The following is a 20,489-nucleotide window of genomic DNA, read 5'->3' on the forward strand; positions in this document are numbered from 1 at the left end:
ACTTGCATTCTTTCAAATGGCCAGCAGGGAGTAACACCACTGGCTCCAGAAAGCTGTCAGATTGTACGAAATACTATAAGAAAATGACCCTACTTCTTTTTTGATTTATTACCTCAGTAAACATGTCCCGAATGAGTTTATGGTCTCAGTCACTAGCTCTACGCTTCGTACATTATGCTCTCATTTAGAGTAAAACAGACAAAGCAGAGCATGATTTAGGGCGGGAATACCTTGTGACAAACCAATCAGAGACGGGTCATTCCAAAGCCTAACAAATCAGAGGCAGGAAGAAACTCATGTCACTTCTGTCCACAAACCAATGGCTGGGAAACAGAATAGCTACATCAGCAGAAAACCACACCGGCCACTTTATCAGGTTACCTTGCAATACAATAAAGTGGATAGTGAGTGAGCTACAGCCAGGAGAACACTTAGCATAAAGACTTGAATCGGGGACACAGCTACTCGGGCTCTGTCCACTCGTGAAAAAAAACTCCACGTCTAAAGCTCACCAAGTTCACTTTAGCTCAAAAACTGAAGTGCAAAAATTACAATTTGTGGTTTTACAGAGTTATGTGCCAAACTATTTCTTGACCAGAAGCAGCGACTTCTTAGAGTCACTGCTTACCTTTGAAGCATTGACGAGACTTATGTTGTTGCTTCGGGCCAAGACAGTCTGCTTCCAGTTTCTATGCTAAGCTTTACAAACTCTCTCCTGGCTGTAGCTTCATATTATTTGTCTAAATGTGAAACAATTCCTAAACTAAACTAAAGTTCCCTCCCCTACACTATCTCTTACAAAAACTAAGCTTGTAGATTGTCTGTCTGGTAGATTGCAAATATCTACTGCACATTGCAGCACCTCTTTTCTCCAAGAGCAAAAACAGGATTGTAAGCATTTCCTCTAAAAACACAAGAATTTCTTCACAAAGTATTCATCCCACAGTACAGGGCAGAAGTCTATCAATAAAAAAGTAGCTGAACAATCAGAACACATACTGTGCAGTGGTGTATTCTCAGGTAAAGGGGTTTCCAGGAAGTCTAGACATACGTATTAGTTCTGCCCAGCAGGTCAGTAAGATAGGGGGTCTGACTCGGAGCCAGCCAGCCGCTCAGGCATAAGGAGGGTTTGAACCTCGCTGAGTCTATACGGCCTGGTGCTGGGGCTGAGGTTTGTGGTTGTTGTACTGGCAGCCAGTGGTTGCTGCGTACCTGCAATCTCACTGATGATAATGTAACATGGCAGCCCCAAGGGCAGAGCCCATACAACTTTCTCAGCCCTCTCTGAGTAATTGGTGACCCCTGAACCTGCCCTTCGTATAAAGGGGAGGGTAGGAGGAGGGAAGGGGAGGAGGGGGGAGACAGGACAAGGGATAGTCAACAGAGACACAAGAAAAGGGGAGACAGGGTCATAAAGAGGAAAGGAAGACGGAAGGCAGGAGAAAGAAAAATCAAGGAGACGCGAGCTGGGAGTAAAAGGTTAATCTCTTTTACTGTGGATAGTTTGAAAGTTCAACAGAGACAGAAAAAGTCTGCAGCCCAGTTGTGTCCATCACACATTGGGGGCAAATGGGGAGATCCTTCACCTCCAGTCTGTCCTCTGACTACATATTCTGACAGCCCAGTTTTCAAACTATGTTTGAGAAATTACAAAAGGTGCTTTTCCAAACATTTATCAGTATGACCCAAAGAATCATTTATTTCAAATTACTGAGAAGATAGGCTAAAGCAGCGTTCTAATAAAGAATATATCTCTACACAACCAAAATGATTTCACCAGATTAATTTTGCTCATTACCTGGATTAAGTTCACTGCCAACATTTTTTTGTTTTTAGAGCTGTAATACCCAAACAGAAGTCATTAGGAGGTGGTCAGGATGGATGTGGGATATACAAAACACAGGAACCTTCACACTGGAGACAGGAATTAGTGTTCTGTGTCTTTCACATGCTTTGGCTACTAAAACACGTTGGGTTAAAGTTGGGGACAGATTGTGGTTTGCGTTAAATCATCATTCTCACCATTTGACATTGGCGTCTTCTTTTTTTTGAGTGTTTAACCCAAAACACAAACTTTCCCTAATCTTAACCATGTGTTAATGTGTCAATTCACCTATTGTTGCAATCATGTCTTATTGGAGCTGTCATAATTGCCACAAATAGTGTTTAAACCAGCATCCTAAACTTAATTATGACAAAGATCTATATTTTTCTGATGGAAAAAATAGGTATGTGGAAAAGAAAGGCTAGTGCTCATCTAAAACTTAAGGACAGTAGCTAGAATTTAATTCTTGAAAGCAACAATTAACACACCACCACAGATTTCAATAGACAGACGAGACATTTGCTCCTGACGTGCTCTTCATCCTTAGATCTTTTTATAAAGCTATCTATTCTTTACCCTAGGTGCTACATGTTCCCCATCTCTATCTTTATCTTTGGGCAGTACATATTAGTCTGTTCCACTGCATTCAATGCTCCGGCCCTGTCTGTGTGGGTTTTTCTATGCAGTATGAATCCATTTGTCTCCACTGACGGAAAATAATTGCAAAGCAAACAAATCATCTCTGCCACATTGAGCAGGCCTCTACTCCTGGGGCGTAGCAGCTAGATAGCTACAGGAATAAAAGACAGACGGACACAGAGAGGAAAAGAGAGAGAAAAGAGGGAGATGAAAAGAGAGAGATGGAAGAAGTTCAGAGCAAAGTGGTTTGGCATTTGCATTATGTGCACAGTGTTAAAACGGGTTATGTTAGAGAAACTGATGCAGTTAGATTGAAAGTGACTACATGGTGCAATGGGAGGCAAGAGAGAGAGAACATGAGAGAGAGAGAGAGGGAGAGAGAGAGAGAGAGAGAGAAAGTGTGCAAGACCTCAGTAGAATTCTGCCAGATGGAAACTCACTCCAGGAACATAAGGAGGAGACATCTGGGAACACACTGCCTTGGAAAGAAGATAATTATAGCATGATTCAAAAATGGCCTTTTCAAAAAGAAAACCTACAAATGCATCAGAACCGTTCATGTTGTTCTGCCTTTAATATTGGCGTCAGGGTTCATTGATGAGGCAAGAGGAATGTTTTGGAAATAGAGATGCTGCTGAAGTTTTATGAGAATATATGTCTTTAGGATGAAGTTAAATTTGATCACTTTTCTCACTGAGATCAGCTGTATATATAAAGATCACAGAGAGCGTAAACAACCTCTCTTATACTGTATATTCTGCAAGATTCTGAGTTAAGGCTACCATCAAGAGCCAGCTCCCACACAGGAGTTGTTCTTGAGAGACAACTAATGTTCTATTACTTACAAGATGAGGAGGAAAAGTTCTACCTATTGCTTACCTGTTACAACTATAATTTAAGAATGACAACAAAAGGTGACCAGAAATGTAATTACACTTTTCAGTTCGGTCACTTTTAGTTCAAACTTATCTGTTAGATCAACATTTTTCTCTTGTTTGCTGAGAGAAAAAGTTTTCAGTACGGAGGATGTTTGAAGGTAACTAGGGGATGGAACTACCAGGATATTGGATATTATGGATATCATGACTGAGTACAGGTAGACCTTGCTACAGCTAGCTTTTGACGACCATGGAAACTTCATTTAAAATTTTAAGGTTTGTCTGTATCATTAACTATTTATGATCAAAGTGTAACTACCCCCAAGTCTGAGCCTCACTCCACCCACTGCATAATTCTGAAAAATACTAAAAAAAGTGAGCAAGGGGCTGAGGGTGTGCGAGGCAGGAGTTGCTCAGCGATATGATCCTCTGCCAGGGCAAAATGGAGAGCAAAACAGAATTGCAAGGCACCCTTGCCACAGAGGGCGCTTTTGAGGTGGGGGATTTTTCCCCTGAAGCAAACATTAGTGTGGTTGATGACTGTGGTTCAAGCTATTGGCTCCAGCTCCAATAATGTCCACTGTTAAGCAGTGTACTGCTGTGGACGGGGGCAGCAAATTTTTTAGTAAATAAAAAAATTAATTAAATATTTTTTAAAAATCATCAGTTGAAGTGCACACTATATTATACTATATACAATATTCTCACTATTTGACATTGGGGTCATTGCCATGTCAGTGGCAATGTAATGTTGATGGTTACTGTTAGTGGTTACTGTTAGTGAACGTTGTAACTGGTAACTTAAAGCAGCATTAACTCCTATGAGTGATCAGTCACCATCAGCATATATTTGAAATGAGCATAGTGTCATGGAGGTGAGACGTTACATTCTTGTTTTTATGAAGTTCATGACGAAGGTCCTAATCAGTCAACTATCTCAAAATTGGCCTTGCAAGCTTTGAGATGATTTAAAGGCAGGGTATGCAACTCATTCTATGTTAAATCTGTTGAAATTCTCAACAGAACAATAAATAGTTTGAGAAAAAAAAAAAACAAGACGGTGTCCATGGCTGTCATAAGAACCGGCTGAGCTGCCTGCCTACCTACATACCTGCACACACTATGCCTATGACCAGAAACTTCCACAAGGCTATAGCAAGCAAGTTACTCTAGGCAGAGAAAGTGCAGCCTCAATTTGAGTTACTGCTCAGTGACAGTGTTGTGAGTACATAGCACACATCCACTGAGCTAAAGCTAACCTGTTAGCACAAAGCAAAGCCTCCAAGCTGAAGGAGCAGAAACAATGACCTAAAGGTGACGTTACATTTGTGACATTTAACAAAGTTGTTTATTTGATAGACTGAAAGGCTGTGAGAGGTTGTCAGTCAGTGGTGTGAGTGAACAAAAGAAAGGCCCCTCCATGGAGTCATGGTGGCAGCGGCCAGTCTTCTCTACGCTGTCATGGACGTGTCCTCCAGCAGCAGTAAGGCAGCGTGGCTTTGAAAGAAAGCCTGAAGGGAGGGGATGTTGTTAGTGAGTGTGCATGACCAACACCACAGCCCTGAGACAGACTCACCTACATGGAATTCAGACGTCATGAATGTTATTAATTCTGCCATGAAAAGGGTCTATAATCAACCACTCCAACTTGATGACAGTGGTCCAGCAACATCAGCAAGAAACGACCAACCGCCATTCAAATGTTGCTTGATCGTGACTGGAGCACATAGCACAGCAACAAGAGCAATTCTCCATTAATTCAGTAATTAGTGTTTTGATAAACAGACAATAGGCGTGTTGATAACCGCTGTGCTGTATGTGATACCTCGTTTGGGAGTTTACAAGGTCACATGTTGTAACGCACATACCCATTACAGCATGTTCTGCATGTAAGGGTGCAGACTTCCACCCCCTGAAACACAGGGTTAATAAGTTAACATACATTATCACCCCCAACGTCAGACTTCTATTAACACTGATGAAATGTCATTCAGCCTACAGTATTTGTGTTGGGTTCAATTTAGTTCACTGACACATGGTCTAATGAGGATGTTTGTTTACCTTCTGCAGACTTGCATTAAGCTCGTCATCATAAAACCTGCTCTGAGCATATATGACCCGTCTGCAAGGTTGGTTATTACTTTAGCTTCCTTGATAACTGTAGAATTACGTAACACAGACTATTCAGACCTCCACATAGTGCAGCTAATTATGGGATACATTATGGATATGAATCATGCCCTGGCTTAATATGCGTACACACGCTGGTTCAAACACAGGTCAATGTGCTTTAGAAAGAGATAGCAGATGGATTGTAAGGTTAGGAGGGGTTACACGCGATCTAGTCCCCAGCAGATAGTATTGATAGACTGCTGTACATCCTCCGCTCCAGCTGTGACAATTGGGTAAGATGCAGGATGCAGGTGGTGCAGATGGATTACGCTGAACAGACCTAAATAAACAGACGCTCCAGATTATAGAGCCACCATGGATTAATTTTATGTCCACGCAGGCTCCCTTATTTGTATGTTTAATAATGTGGTCTGTATAACATGTTTTTAAAAAGAGGACCTAGTGCCTTGTGTGCATGCATCCAGCCTCAGGGAGTTAGTACTGATTGGTTGGTCAGATAGGTGTATAATGGGGTTTGGGCTGCTCATTCAATCTATTAAATTATTGCTAACAGGGATTAAAGAGTAAGGACACCCAAAATACATATGTTCTAAAAGTTTCATTAAAAAACAAAAAACAGAAGAAGTATCCCTGTTTTCTGAATAATCCACAGAATACACTGCCGTCTTCATAACAGCAACTACCTTGGAAAAGAGAGGTTCCTATGAAATGTTTACACAGCTTTGTACTTTGGATTGACAATTTAAAACATGTTTATTTCATGTGACCATTGTTAACTAATGACCAGAAATGAGGAGACTGAGCTGCACAAACCTAAGATTTGTTGCCCCAAAAGGAGCATGAAAGTGTAGTTTTGATTGTGTGCTTCATTGTTGCCTGATCTCATGACAGATTTCTACTTACTAGAAAGTAAGGATCATGCTTTCCATTTTATTACATACAGAAAGCCATCACGGCCTCAATCAGAAGAGTAAGTGAGACCATTTCAAAAACCTTGAGAAGGTGTACCAACAACACTAAGAATTTCTGCTTTTAGTTGCACAGCCCAGTCATCCTGCACGCTGACTCAATGGTGCACCTCAATGGACCTGGGCCCTACTTTACGTTATTACTTACACCTGAGCTTTTGCTACTATGACCAGAAAAAATGTCTGCCGTGAGAAATAAGTTGACTAGCAGGTATACACACACATTAATGCTGCTACACACGTTTGTCATAAGCCTGCAAAATAAGGCCTCTGTGGTCTGCAGGAGACCGAGTTTCCAGCTGGTTTTCATGCTAGCCAGGTTCAATATTCCCTTTACACACTGGGTAACAGGTAGGACATGAACTGTTAGGAGAGAGAATTAAAGCCATTGCTCTTAATAATAAAATAGCTCTACTAAGTTGCTTACCTTATGGCCGGCTGCCGAGGGAGTCACGTCAAAGTCAAGCAGAGAGCTAGCATGGCGCGTCGGGCTTCTTTCCTACATTAAAACTAAATACAGTTACTTCAGTCTGTCCTGTCGCGTTAGAGAGGCCGGGTAAAGGATGCACATTGTCAGTACCATTAATTTCAGTTAATTACATGTTTTTTGGCTAACAAAACAGCTCTAAACTCTTCTGGACGAAACTATAATCACAACAACTCAAACGCACCTGCCGCGTTTTTTTGTTTTTTTTTTAGGCGGAAGGATACGATCCGCGCTAAAACAAGTGCTTTATATGTAATTTTAAAAAAAGAAAGAAATTTAAAGTGTTCTTCCGCTTGAAAATATAGGACCAAAAAACGAGGCAAACACTTGCAGGTTGACCCTGACAGATAATCCTCTTCACTGATGACTTCTGAGAGCTACTTCAACTTTTCACTTGGGACCTGAAGTTTTGCACAGACTGTAAAAGAAATGAACCAATTCTCACTACTGGCGTGAGAAAAAAAAGAGTTAGTTAAAAAATTAATTCCTGAATGAATGAATTATATGAATGAAGTACAGACGCTACTTTACCATCTATGACAGCTCATCACTTACTTTAATGAAGTTGGCATACAGTCTGTCATTGCATGTTCTATAGCGCCCTCTAGTGATCAAAGGCTACAACAGCCTTTCAGGACAGGTTAGAGCTGAAGGGTGTGAAACAAGAAGTAAGGCCTGTTTTAAACTCTGGGGGGAAAAATTACCGATTTTTGGTTTAAAAATGGAAGCAAATGTGCCACAAATATTTCGTATTTATTTTTCACGCTTGTGAAAAACAAACAAAGCAAGAATTTCTCCTGTTCACATTTGCCACAGTACTGCTGCTGCTCCAAGTTTAAATGTGGTGCTCATATGGTATGTTGTAATAATGGAAAACAGTCAAATCTGTATTCAATTTTTACCCAACTCGGTTCCAAAAAATGTGCACAAAGACGTTTTATGGAGCTGCCATCACATGCAAAATTGTAATCTGAAATCATCACAATCAACATCACAATTAGTGCATTTCATTATTTCTTAAGTGTTAACATCTTTGAAAGTTGGACCACTGAAGCTTTCATAACCCCATTTAATTCCCATTGGTTCCATTTTTGCTTAAAACAAAATAAATGCAGCTGCAAAGCAATATTGGCCAAAAGTCCGCTTACAGGCCAAATTTAAATGTTATTGCCTGGTTGAAAAAAAGCCTTTTGACATCCCTCCAGGAAGCACTGAAACCTATTTAGGTCACTGCTGATTTCAGTGTCACAGCTCCTGCTGCGTAGATGCCTCTGAGAGCACCAGTGGGTTGGACCGGATGTGGGACCGTCCATCACCAGTCTCCCAGTGGTATGCTGGGATCTTTACTGTCCTGTAACGTGTCTACACATTGCGCAGCAGCCAGTGTGGAGGTGAGATGCCAGACTGGGAGAAGTAGTTCCACCACCATGGCTTCTCCTGCCGCTCTATTCCCCCCTCACCTGCGTCTGGCTCGCTGTAGCGGTCAAACTGGTTGTAGGGGTCGAATCGATCCCATGTGTCCACTGTGGGGAAGAGGTGGTCGTCGATATCGGGCTCCACGGGGACCTGGATGCAGGAAAGGAACGGAAAGGTTGGAGATGGAGAGCAGGGATAATGGATGCCCACCTCTATAAGATGCGCAATCTGCGTTTTAATTCAAGGCCATTAAAGAAAAGATCCAACCTTCTTCAAGACAAAGTCGACACGTCCGGCCTTGTTCATGTGGTGAGGCAGATGAACCCTCTTACTGACCCTGGAGTAACCCTTGGCGGTGGCAGTTAGGATGTGAGTACCGGGGTTCAGCAGCCGCCAGTAGTCTCCATCTTCAGCTGGAAGGAGGGTAAGAGAAGGGAGAGTAGAAAGAGAACAGGGTAATACAGTCAACATGCCAGGGGGTCAAGGTCAAGGATGGTGGTGGATCGACTGACCGACCTTGCTCTCTCAAGAGCCACGCTGCTAGGGTGGCTAAAAATGTTGAATATGCAAGGTTAGTTTTGCAAAATATGCCTCACAGCTACAGCAGCTTCCTGGAGGCTACAATAGACGACAATGAATGATTCACACCAACTAGACAACATGGAAGCGTGTAGGACTGTGTCTACCTGTGGTGACATCTTTCCTTATCCCCCTGACAGAGATAGTTGCACCTTTTATCCCATTTCCATTAGCATCCGTAACTAATCCCTTTATTCCTCGATGGACCTGTTCAGAGACACAGAGGCACAATGGAAAGCCGTATTATTTCCGCCTGCTTATGTTGCCTGTGTGGTTCCTATACCCATAGGCACGTAGTTATTATAATATTGTTTTTGTCCATTACGTCCCTTTCAAAATCTGCTTGCTTTGAATTTTTCTGGTTAACTTGGCAAGTGTTTATCATTTCACACCAGTAGAAATGAATAAAACTGTAAAAATATATACTTTTTCAACACAAATGGATCTTTTTTTTTCCCTCAGGTTATGGAGCATTTCCAACACTTACAGACTCCAGAAAACTAAGAAGAGCTTCCTTATTCCTCTTCCACTCTGGGTAAAGCTCTGCCTCTGAGGGGAATTTATCACATCCCAGCTCCACAGTGATCTCCAGACAATTAGTATGTAAGTAGTTGAAGTCTGACATACCTAGAGGGGAAGAGTGTGCATAATAAGTCCCTCGCAAGGGATTTGAGGGGTAGACAAGATAATGTACGAATGGTTTTCTCTGTAATGTGAAAAGTATTGAATCTCACCACCAGCAAAACTGTACCACAGTGCCCCGTTGATGATGCCCCTTGTTCGGTAAAAGGAGGCTCCACACCTGTCCGTGTCATTGTTTGACATGGTCTCATGGGCGTCTGCGTAGGTGCGAGCCAGCTGCTTTAAGACCTGAGCATGGGGGGTATCATGAAGCTAAGTGTGTGGTCAGAGAGGCAATATGAACATCCAGCTGCAGCGTTAAACTTTTTCAGCCATCATTAATGTGTGCCTCCATTAGCTCAGACATCCCCCCCCCCCTCCCCACCTGCTCATCTGGTGTGGGTGAGAACATCCTCTCCTCCTGTGGGTGTCTAGAGAAGTCGAACGGGTAGGAGACCACCAGCTCCCCTCCGTGGAGGCTGGCAGACTGAACGAAGGGCAGCGACCTGATCCACTTCATCACTGCATAGGTCTCTGGTGCCACCTGCAGCCCAAAGGGTGTATTGGATTGTTTTGGGATCCAGGCTAAAATAGTGGATCCGATTAGGATAATTCTACTCACCTTCCCAAACCAGTAGGCATCAGGGATTGGGATGTGGTCTATGCGGTAGAACCTGCTGCGGCGGTTGCGGTAGAAGATGGAGGTGAGGTCCGGGAAATTGCGGTTGAGGTCAATATTCTGGGCGTTGGTGCGGCCATTGGTCCACCCATTTAACAAGTGACCCTGAAACATTTAGTTTAAAACAACTAAGGGTATCAAGAGAGTTGCCAGAGAGTTATTCAACCTCATGATTGCAGCGATGATGATGAAGATGATGCTGTGTAGACATTAGTAGGAGCTTTGATTATGTGAAGAAACTACTGAGCAAATCGTATGAATATTAGTCATAAGTACAAGAAGGAACAGGTTAGACTATGTTTGTTAATTCTGCTGTTAACATGTAGACAAGACCATATATCCGTCATGAGAAAAAAGTAGCGAATCAAATGACAAGAGGAAACTAACATCCAAACAATTAAAAAGGCATGTTTGGATTATCCAAACTGTTGCATATTATGTTATATATATATATATATATGTTTCCATATACAGTACAAATATGGGAACAGTTTGAGGTTCCAATTTACTCTTTTATCCACTAATTATAATTGAAACCATGATACATGCAATATACTGAGCGTGAATAAATTCAGATTAGTTTGGTTTACATTTGAGTTGTGATCATATTCATAAAAAGCTACAATGTGCTGCACACTTTCATTCATGTTTCAAGCAGGTATGTATTGTGAACTGCTAACGCTGGTGCAATCAGACAGAAACCCATGCGTGTAAAAATGTCTCTCTTGGACTGTAGTGTTGCCATGAGGATACAAGACAACGGAATACATTTTAGATTGCACTTTCCATACATGGACAATGCGGCCCTCACAATGTGACCTGCACGACACAGACATGATCAGTCTACATCATATATGCATGCAGAGCTTGTCAGAGGCACAGTGACACGGCCTGAGAGATCAGTGAGTGAACACACAGCATTTTGACCAAAGGCTGTCACTATTGTTATGTAGAGCATGAAAAAGGTTCAAGACGTGCCAGCGTAGAAGTCCCACTTTCTCAGACTCGTCATGCTGTCCACAGACAATTGGTCTCAATTGTTTGGACAATCCTGCTGTTAGTAATAATGTACAGTAGAATAAACAGAGCTGAGGGACTTCTACAATTAAACAAACTAAAGAAGTGATGATTAGATTTGAATGCTCTGGTTAGTAGACAAAAAGGGTGACAGGTAGAAGGTGGAAGGATTGAGTACTCCATTTTTGAACCATGATTGAGACATAAGAGTCATTAAATCTACCAGCTGCTTGCCCTTGTCTTCTCTAATAAATTACTTTCTACCCATCTTAATACAAGACAACATGAGCAAGCATGAGCACTGGCAGTCTTGATCAGTTCCTGATCACGTGAAGTACAATCTTAGAGCAGAGAAAACGTTGTTCTTTACCCTTTAGCGTATCATCGTAAAAGCAAAACGTCTTCGTTTTCTATACATGTACAGGTGGACAGCCCTAGAAACACTCAGCTACAACACTGCCAAAGTGTTGCTCCATGGTGTCCCAATCCACAACCCACAAGCAGCGTTATAAACACCCTCAGAGTAGCTCACTCCTCCACCTCCACACCTCAAGCTGAACAGGCCGAGCAGACATTGGACAGAGAACGGATAATGGCAGTTTGTCTTTTTTCTGTTAACAATATTTACTTCCTGGTTGCTGAGCTCCGGGTCATTGTTATCCTCTACCTCTGAGGCGGCCAGCTCATAACCATCTGGATTCATGGAGGCCAGAAGATGGATGCGGGTGGTGTTGATGATGGTCTGAATTCGTTGGTTCCCCAGAGTGTACTCTGAACACAGGTACTGGACCAGGTAGATGAGCAGTTGGCGGCCCAGCACCTCGTTGCCATGCATGTTACCCACCAGCTTCATCTCTGGCTCCACTACGGTGTACAGACAGAAGCAGGCATGGTTAATTTTTTTAAAGCCACTTTGGACCAGCGGAACAGGCTGTTAACACAATGTTGACATATTAACCATTTGGAAAGTTGCCGTGGCAAACATGCAGAAAAATAGTTGCCTAGCCAGCAGCCAGCAGCCAGCAGCCACATCGAAACATTGGCATTCATTTGGAGCTGTGTTTGAGTCCACCTGATCAGTGTTAAGTACAATATTCCCTCTTCTTTTAGCTCAGTTTTGGTTTCCACCATCTCTTACTCTTTAGCAGCTATAGGTTCACTAACTTTGTCTGTGACTTAGTGTTGGTTAGCTGCTATACAGAGCAGTTATCAGCTGAAAATCTGGTTGATATGAGCAACAAGACGGACCGAGACAGAGACAAAACCAAGATGATGAGCTAAACAACAGTAAAATGCTCTGTAGCGTTGAGGGAGTGTGAAGGGTCATCACTATAAATGCAACACAAAGTCATTTCAGTGTTGTTCATATTAAATATCAATTAGTGCTGCTTTAAAACTAAAAGTAACAGTACCTTTCACAATGACACATTATTACCATTTTGTACATCAGCTGTCTAAGTATATTACCATATTACCAACATTTCTTTACCATATGATAACTGCCCTAACCTGTACAAATGATTTTTTTTATGATTGAATGATGTTGGAAGTGGACTGGTAGCGGCAGCCAATGAGTTTTTTGAGACTCTTAAAAGGACATTTCTGCCAACACAGCCACCACTCTCCCCTTAAAAATGCACTTTTTGGTTTAACTGCCCACTTTACTGTTACTGTGTTGATTCACTCTCACTACTTTCATCAGCACTGTTAACAAAAACAGCTTAAAGGAGAGTAAATATCGGACCTCCATTCTTCAGGTCTCCATAGACATGACTCCAAATGAATTCTAATGTTGCTCACTGTTGGCTGGATGTGTAAATAAGCATCTGCTTACTAATGTAGTTCAGTAGGGTGATAATACTGTATGTCAGTGTTGTGTTTACAACTTGTTTCCACTGACCCCAAGTGGCCAAAATGCAGGTAATGCAGGTTTTGGACATTCACAATTCTTTGGCATAAATTTGTCTTGGTTAGCAGAAGGATGAAGAAAAAACAGGATGAACTTTTCTATACAGGAAATTAGGTACAGAAGATGAAGAACTGAATGTAAAGTACTAATAATACATATGAAAGGCTGCGCACGCTACAACATTAACATTATCACACACTTAATGTACACTGCCCTTCCTTACTGTTGGCTGTTGGCTGTTGTGGACAACTTTGTCACATGGTGTGAGCAGAACCATCTACAGCTCAATGTGACAAAGACAAAGGAACTGGTGGTGGATCTGAGGAGAACCAAGGTGTCCCCTGTTTTCATTCAGGGGGTCAGTGTGGACATTGTTGAGGATTATAAGTACTTGGGGGTACACATTGATAACAAACTGGACTGGGGGAGGAACACTGATGCCCTTTATAGGAAGGGCCAGAGCCGCCTCTATTTTCTGAGGCGGTTGAGGTCCTTCAACATCTGCAGGACTATGCTCAGGATGTTCTATGAGTCTGTGGTAGCCAGTGCTATCTTCTATGCTGTGGTATGCTGGGGCAGCAGGCTGAGGGTAGAGGATGTCAATAGACTGAACAGACTGATACGCAGGGCCAGTGACGTTGTAGGAGTGAAGCTCGACTCTCTACGGTGGTGTCAGAGAGGAGAATGCTTCACAAAGTGGGAGCTATTTTGGACAATGTGTCCAACCCACTTCATGAAGTGCTGGTTAGATACAGGAGTTCTTTCAGTGCCAGACTAATTGTACCAAGATGCTCTACAGAGCGCCACAGGAAATCATTCCTGCCTGTGGCCATGAATCTATACAACTCCTCACTCTGAGTGTACATGTTGTTGTATGTTATTACTATTATTATTATCATTATTATTATTATTATCATTATTATTATAATTTATATAATACATCTCCTCATTCTGAGTGTACATGTTGTTATATATTATTGTTGGTAGTAGTAGTAGTAGTAGTAGTAGTATTATATAACACATCTCCTCACTCTGAAGGTACACGTTGTTATATATTATTGTTGGTAGTAGTAGTAGTAGTAGTAGTAGTAGTAGTATTATATAACACATCTCCTCACTCTGAAGGTACACGTTGTTATATATTATTATTATTATTGGTAGTGGTAGTAGTAGTAGTGGTAGTATTATTAGTATTATATAATACATCTTCTCACTCTGAGTGTACATGTTGTTATATATTATTGTTGGTAGTAGTGGTAGTGGTAGTAGTATTATTGGTATTATATAGTACAGCGCCTTACTATGGTTGTGCATGTTGTTATATATTTTTATTAGAAGTGGTATTATTGTTATTATTATCATTATTATTATAAGACTCTGGACTCACCTGGTGCAGTAATTTACCTCTGTGTAATAATTTATGTAACAAAAAGCAATTTCCCCCTGGGGATTATTAAAGTAATTCTGATTCTGATTCTGATTCTGATTCTGATTCTGATTCTGATTCTGATTCTGATTCTGATTCTGATTCTTACTCACATAGCTCATGCTGTCCTGGGTTGTTGGTGAATTCGATGACCAGCAGGTCTCTGCCCTCTGTGCTGCGTCCGATGCTGTAGACACGAGAGATGTGGGAGCACTTGGCTGCTGTTCTCTTCAGTAGATTGTACATCTGGGCGTTGGAGGTGTAGGTGAACTGGATGATGGTGCTGGGCTCTTCAGGAGAGAGGCTGGACATTGCTAGCTCCTGTCTGGCTGGAGGAGGCATACCAGGATTTAGGGAGTGAGGGAAGGATGCTGCGCTGTGTTCACAGAGCACTGGACACGCATTGGTCCAAATGGTACGACACAGCAGTGTGACCTTTACCTTTCAGCCCTCCCAGCGGGTCATAGCAGCCCTCCTGGTCACTGGCAAAGAAGCGGTCGCAATCCAGGAAGTAGGGCCAGGCCATTTCGATGGCTTCAAAGGCATGGATACAGTCCCTCCTCAGTGCCTCGCATGTGCTGCGACAGGGTTTGATCATCTTGTCATTTTGACAGGGCGAGGCGAGCACCGAGCAGCCCACAAGACGCATATCAGGGGAGCACTCTCCGTTGAGCAGGCCGTGGATGACACTCAGGAGGAGGTACTCTGCTCCCGACTCGGCTTCCAAGCGGCTCCGGTGGCCGAGGATGTTGGGGTAAATGGTTCTGGAGTGGCAGCAGTTAAACAGAGGTTGTTGAACGCGATGCCCACAATCAGCATGGAAGAACTTATAAAGAATGCACTGATTGCCTCACCCACAATATTACCAACCTCTGGGACCCACCTAGAGTATTCCATATCATTGCAGTAGCCGAGGTTCATCTCTGTGCAGGTAGCTGTGGGAGAGACAAGGCAGACAGAACTGGTAACATAGATTTTTAAAAGAGAATAATCTAGTAAGTAAAGCAAAGCTGTTCTTTGATTGTTCTAAGTTCACTGTTGCATTTCTGGACTCAGAAACAGTGAAATCTATTTAGGGCTTGTGTTGAAACATCTGTACCTGTCACATCTTTAAGAGTAGTGAGAAAACGATCTATTCAAAAGAAACTACTACATCCTGCTGTTTCAAAATGGAAAAGTACAGTAGGGGATATTTGGAGCTTCATAAATCCTCCCCAGAGGATTGAGCTCCAGGCTAACTATGCGGAGAGGAGGCCTGTTGCATCTTGCAGCAACACTTGGTATTTCAAACAGTTAGGTCCTCCAGCTCATCCACTTCCCAAGTGGACAGGCTCTGAACACCTTCTGCACCTGAGACATACAGTCTGCTCTTTAAAAAGCCAGCATAGATGGTGATTGGTGAAATGAATGAGCCACCTACGTTTTTCTTCAAACACGTTGTTGCTGCATCTTCCTGTGAGAGAAACACAAGCCAGGCAACAGACATGAGAAAGAAAGCACGAGAAAATGGTTGAGGCGCGAATAAAACGCTAGGAGGCGACACCTTCAAAACCAGGAGGTGAGTCAAAGCGGGGACTCAAAGGCTTTACTGCTGTTAATGACAAGGCTGGTGTGGTGCAAAAACACAGCAGGTGACAATGTGTCTACAGCATGAAGCCATGGATGTGGCTTTAAAGGCCAATTACAGGATTTAGCTGTATGAACAAGCTGCAGGAGAGCAGAGAAAACAGACTCTGAGGAAACACAATTACAGCTTTCATATTCATACTGGAGTGTGTGTTTTTTGGTGGTTGTTTTTTTGCGGTCTGAATATCAGCTCTATCATCTGTTTTTAAAAAACTATCAATTTAGAGCACCGGAAGTAGACATTGGTAGTCTTAAATCGTCCACATTGCTCGGTGCAATGGGCCTTTAAAGCCTGTTTCCAGCGCTTTACGCGTCAGCCGCCACCGACTGTACTTTTGTTTTCGGACCTCACACATATTTCTGTGAAGCACTTGTTTTAAGAAGAAGTGATCTTACCTAAAATCTCGTCTCCCGGGTGACAAGTCTGCTGCGGGGCGCACCAACAACTTTTCGCCAAGGAGAGAAACAGCACCGACAGTCCCAAAAGCATGTTGGCGTGCAGTAAGCTGCTTGGCGCTGCGCGATGTGGCAGTGACTGTTTGAAACTGCAACTTTTCCGTCCTCTAGGCCAGATGATAATTACCACCCACAGCAAGGAAACCTCCTTCTTTTGTTTGCGCGGAGCATCCCTGACCCGAAAAAAGTGCGGCGCGCCAGGATTATGGCTCACTGCTGCGCGTTGCGAGCGAGCGCCGATCATATTTCACTGCACAGAGCTGTGTGTGTGTGTGTGTGTGTGTGTGTGTGTGTGTGTGTGTGTGTGTGTGTGTGTGTGTGTGTGTGGAGAGATGAGGAAGGAACGTGGCTTGTGGGGGTGGGAGTGAGAGAAGTTCATGCCTGTTTTGTTTGACATAATAGTGCTGCTGAGCCTGTTCACCAGTTCAAAGCAAGAGTAGAACTCTGCACCAGTAGTCTGTGAAACCTCCTCAACCATATTATCAGACTATTATATGGGTGTATAATGTGTATCTAGAAGTGGTCAGATAGTTTGAGAGAAAGTTATCTCATGAGTCTATTTTTTGCTTTTCTTTTCTCCCTTGTGAAAAACTTTCCTCAGACACAAACCTGAGAAAGTAAAGTAAATACTCTTGCATTATTCATGTGATTCACAAGTCAAAGAACTGCAACAGAACTACATTATAAAATGCCTACAGCATCACCATGTTACCAGAATCCAATGATTTTATGTATTCACACAATGGACTCACAGTGTGTGTGTGTGTGTGTGTGTGTGTGTGTGTGTGTGTGCCAGTGGGGTTTATTCAAAATCAGTGTTTCTGTGCTATAACATCTTCACACAACCTATTGGTACACCCTCCATGTTAAAAATGACACTCATTAACACACACTTTAACATTAGCTTTATCAGAATGGATATTTTGGACACTTTTCAGTGAAACATAAAGACCTCCTCTTAAATTCACAGTTACTTCAACCATACATTTACATTAATGGTGGTATAACATAGTGTTGTGGCTCATATGGTGCATCCTTGGCAGTGCCTCAGCAGGCGAACTGATGAGCCCTGTGGAAACAGCAGCCTGTAGAGTCTGAAAGGGCCTCTGGCTCTCATCAGAGGCCAGTGCGGCCTCACTCAACGTACACTGTTTTGTGTCCTTCACACCGTGGCTAAAAGAGTCCTGTGCTCCATCCTGCTTTAAAGTGTCCTTGAGCAAAGCACTGACGCTCTGTCATTTACAGAGCTGCTGCTCCTCAGAGACCCTGACCTGTCACCTTCCTGCAGAAGGGACTGAAACATCTCAGGTAATTCTCGCGATACAGTTATCATCTGTGGTGTCCAGCGTGCTGCTCGTGCTGTGGACAGACAGCGAGTAATGATCTTTTCTCAGAACCCGGCTGATGATATTGACCAGGACCTTCCTGTACTGATGCCGCAGCAGACAGTAGACGAACGGGTCGCTGGAGGTCTTGGCGTAGGACAGACATTTGGCGGTGATGCCCCAGTAGCGGGGGATGTGCACTGAGGGAAACAACTCCACCAACCTGCAGGAGGAGTACAAGGAGAGTAAGTCAGTTCTGCTGGCCTTGATGGACTGAATATGGAAGCACATTTCTGTCATGCACTCCCAATTACTCCCAATTATGTGACGTATTTCATGATTATGACTTATTTTTGCATGATTATGAAAAAACACCTGCGTAGGATCTTGGCAATTCTTTGTTTGAGGCCCAGATTCATCTAAATGAATGGTAGAAACCTCACTAGGGTAGCTTTTCAGGGCTCTTGTACTTGTACGTATACACTGGTATGTTGAGGATATTATGTCTTGTCTCTGTGTGTCAGATCTTATACCACAGTAAAACTGTACTAATGTCCACAGAGGACACAACATACGCTCATGTTTGTATCATCAGACAGAAAATGTTACGGTCTGTTTTTCTTGAGGACCATTATTGTAAAAGCACCTTTGGGAAGGCAAGTCAAACAACATCTTCAAGCCTGGGATCTGAAAAGAGTGTTACCTTGTTATAACATAGGGTGAAAAGCAGAGGATGAAAGAGCCGATGAAGATGCAAATCTTTTTAGTGGCGCGCTGCCTCCTCTTCCTCTGTTCAGCTAGACACCTCTCCTTCACACTGACAGACAGGCACAGACACACACAGAGAGAGAAATGAATTCATGTCTGACATGACAGCTAATATATTAACAATCTAAATCATCAGCATGACAAAACATGACATGACAGGTTTTGTAGACTTTTCTCCTTTGAAACAAGTCAAACAGCTAATCAGAAACCCCTCAGACTGTCTTCTATCTCCAGTGTACTTTACCTGGGGTGAATATCCACCAGCAGAAGCAGAGTCTGCACTGTAATCACATCTATCCTCTTGCAGTGGGACCTGGCCACCCTCAGAACTTTGAGGTAGGCGAAGCACAGGACGAGGAGGCAGAGCGCGAAGCTGCTGCAGTGGAGCAGCGCCGTGAAGGTCGCATAGGCGGCCAGCTGCGACCTCTTCCCCCCGTCCAGGTGAACCGTGCATGAGGCGTAAGTGTGGCTGTAGCCCCCCCAGTCCATCAGCAGCTGGGTGAGAGCAAAGGTGAGTGCGTGCAGCCAGGAGTACGCCACGATCACAGAGGCGTCCCTGTAGCGCATCTTGCTGGAGTAACTGAGGGGAAACACCACCGCCACCCACCTGTCCATGCTGAGCGCGGCCATGCTCAACATGGCATTAGTGGTGAGGAAAGTCTCAGCAAAGCTCACGGCCTGACAGAACAAGTCCTCGAAAGGCTCGGCGCGTTTGGCCACTCCGAGAAACGTGGCGGGCATGTTGATGACGGTGAGGAGGATGTTGGAGAATGACAGGTTCAGGATGAAGATGCCCGGCACGTGGGATCTTAAGTCGGCGCTCTGGATGAAACATAGCAGCACTGACAAGTTTGTCAACAACGAGACGACAGCTATCACCACAATGGACATTTCCAGTAAGAACTCCGGGATGCTCATCTCTCGAGCCTGGGCGTTAGAAGCAGCTGTGGGGAGGATGCTGTGGAGAGTCCGCCATGCTCTCTGCCCGTGCCCCCCAGCAGGTTATCTCCCCGGCGCACATGCCAGGAGCGAGCTCGAGAGCGCGGGAGAGCTGTCCAGTGCTGAAATGCCCAAACAAACCCTCCTGTCAGTGGCACTCGCTACTTTTAAAACTCATCATATGGTTCTTCAACTGTCCAGAGATTCTATCAGTGTTCATTCCTCCACTGATCACCCCCCCTGTTGGCTGGTCCAAAGTGAAAAGCTGTGGAAATGGTGACTCCAGGTTTGCCAAGTGCTCTGTGTTTACTCTCGAACATGCGCACAATCCAGCGCCTCCTCTCTAGCTGTCAATGCCGTGCGCCCTGCACGTGCAGTCGGTGGCTGGCTCATGTGACGCTTCAACAATATTCATGCATATAGTTAATATCAAAGATGGGGATGTGGCGGTGTTTGCACAAGAAAATCCACATTCCCCTCCAAAAAAAGATCACACTTTACGCACGAAAGCCCAGGCTGATGGTCGTAGAGACCAGGCTGCTGGCAGTTTAAGAAATATTATTAAATTGTAATGTGTGTGTGTGTGTGTGTGTGTGTGTGTGTGAGAGAGAGAGAGAAGAGGAGAGAGCGTTACAGTTTGCCAAGTATATTTCCTTTAAAAAGCTTCCAGTGAGCACATATCCACAGTGAAGCTGTGACCACTGTGACAGATTCAGCCCACCCTCAGAAAACATCAGGTGAAGCGCGCACGCACACGCACACGCACACAATCACTCATCTCCATAGCAACAGCAAATT

General features: G+C 43.5%; 2 protein-coding genes across 3 annotated transcripts; both read right to left on the bottom strand.

The window, feature by feature from the left end:
* Positions 1–7,456: 7,456 nt before the first annotated feature.
* On the bottom strand, positions 7,457–16,825 carry cpz (carboxypeptidase Z). Of its 2 annotated transcripts, XM_070856488.1 has the most exons (13): positions 16,600–16,825; positions 15,998–16,030; positions 15,461–15,512; positions 15,019–15,341; positions 14,691–14,906; positions 11,871–12,106; positions 10,169–10,330; positions 9,932–10,090; positions 9,660–9,795; positions 9,413–9,552; positions 9,033–9,132; positions 8,614–8,759; positions 7,457–8,496 (listed from the first exon to the last, which is right to left on the bottom strand). In XM_070856488.1, the coding sequence occupies exons 1-13, from the start codon at positions 16,691–16,693 to the stop codon at positions 8,293–8,295; spliced, it is 2,001 nt and encodes a 666-aa protein (XP_070712589.1). In that variant the 5' UTR covers positions 16,694–16,825; the 3' UTR covers positions 7,457–8,292. The 2 variants fall into 2 exon arrangements, with proteins under 2 accessions (XP_070712589.1, XP_070712588.1); XM_070856487.1 differs by lacking the exons at positions 15,998–16,030; positions 16,600–16,825 and having other exon boundaries at positions 11,910–12,106; positions 15,461–15,506.
* A 913-nt stretch (positions 16,826–17,738) lies between these two features.
* Positions 17,739–19,670, bottom strand: LOC139199327 (G-protein coupled receptor 26-like). Its single transcript, XM_070828377.1, has 3 exons — positions 18,997–19,670; positions 18,688–18,801; positions 17,739–18,207 (listed from the first exon to the last, which is right to left on the bottom strand). The coding sequence occupies exons 1-3, from the start codon at positions 19,668–19,670 to the stop codon at positions 17,964–17,966; spliced, it is 1,032 nt and encodes a 343-aa protein (XP_070684478.1). The 3' UTR covers positions 17,739–17,963.
* Positions 19,671–20,489: the final 819 nt, after the last annotated feature.

The sequence above is a fragment of the Pempheris klunzingeri genome, chromosome 3, assembly GCF_042242105.1.
Source record: "Pempheris klunzingeri isolate RE-2024b chromosome 3, fPemKlu1.hap1, whole genome shotgun sequence".
Classification (NCBI taxonomy): Eukaryota; Metazoa; Chordata; class Actinopteri; order Acropomatiformes; family Pempheridae; genus Pempheris; species Pempheris klunzingeri.

Excerpts from the sequence above, each read along its gene's own strand:
- LOC139199327 (XM_070828377.1), bottom strand. The coding sequence starts at position 19,670 with ATGAGCATCCCGGAGTTCTTACTGGAAATGTCCATTGTGGTGATAGCT. Across the intron at positions 18,802-18,996 it reads CTGGTGGATATTCACCCCAG|TGTGAAGGAGAGGTGTCTAG; the intron begins GTAAAGTACACT and ends CCTGTCTGTCAG. Across the intron at positions 18,208-18,687 it reads TCACCCTATGTTATAACAAG|GTTGGTGGAGTTGTTTCCCT; the intron begins GTAACACTCTTT and ends CTCCTCCTGCAG.
- cpz (XM_070856488.1), bottom strand. The coding sequence starts at position 16,693 with ATGCTTTTGGGACTGTCGGTGCTGTTTCTCTCCTTGGCGAAAAGTTGT. Across the intron at positions 10,331-11,870 it reads CGGAGCTCAGCAACCAGGAA|GGTCACTTGTTAAATGGGTG; the intron begins GTAAATATTGTT and ends TAAATGTTTCAG. Across the intron at positions 9,796-9,931 it reads CACCCACACCAGATGAGCAG|GTCTTAAAGCAGCTGGCTCG; the intron begins GTGGGGAGGGGG and ends CCCCATGCTCAG.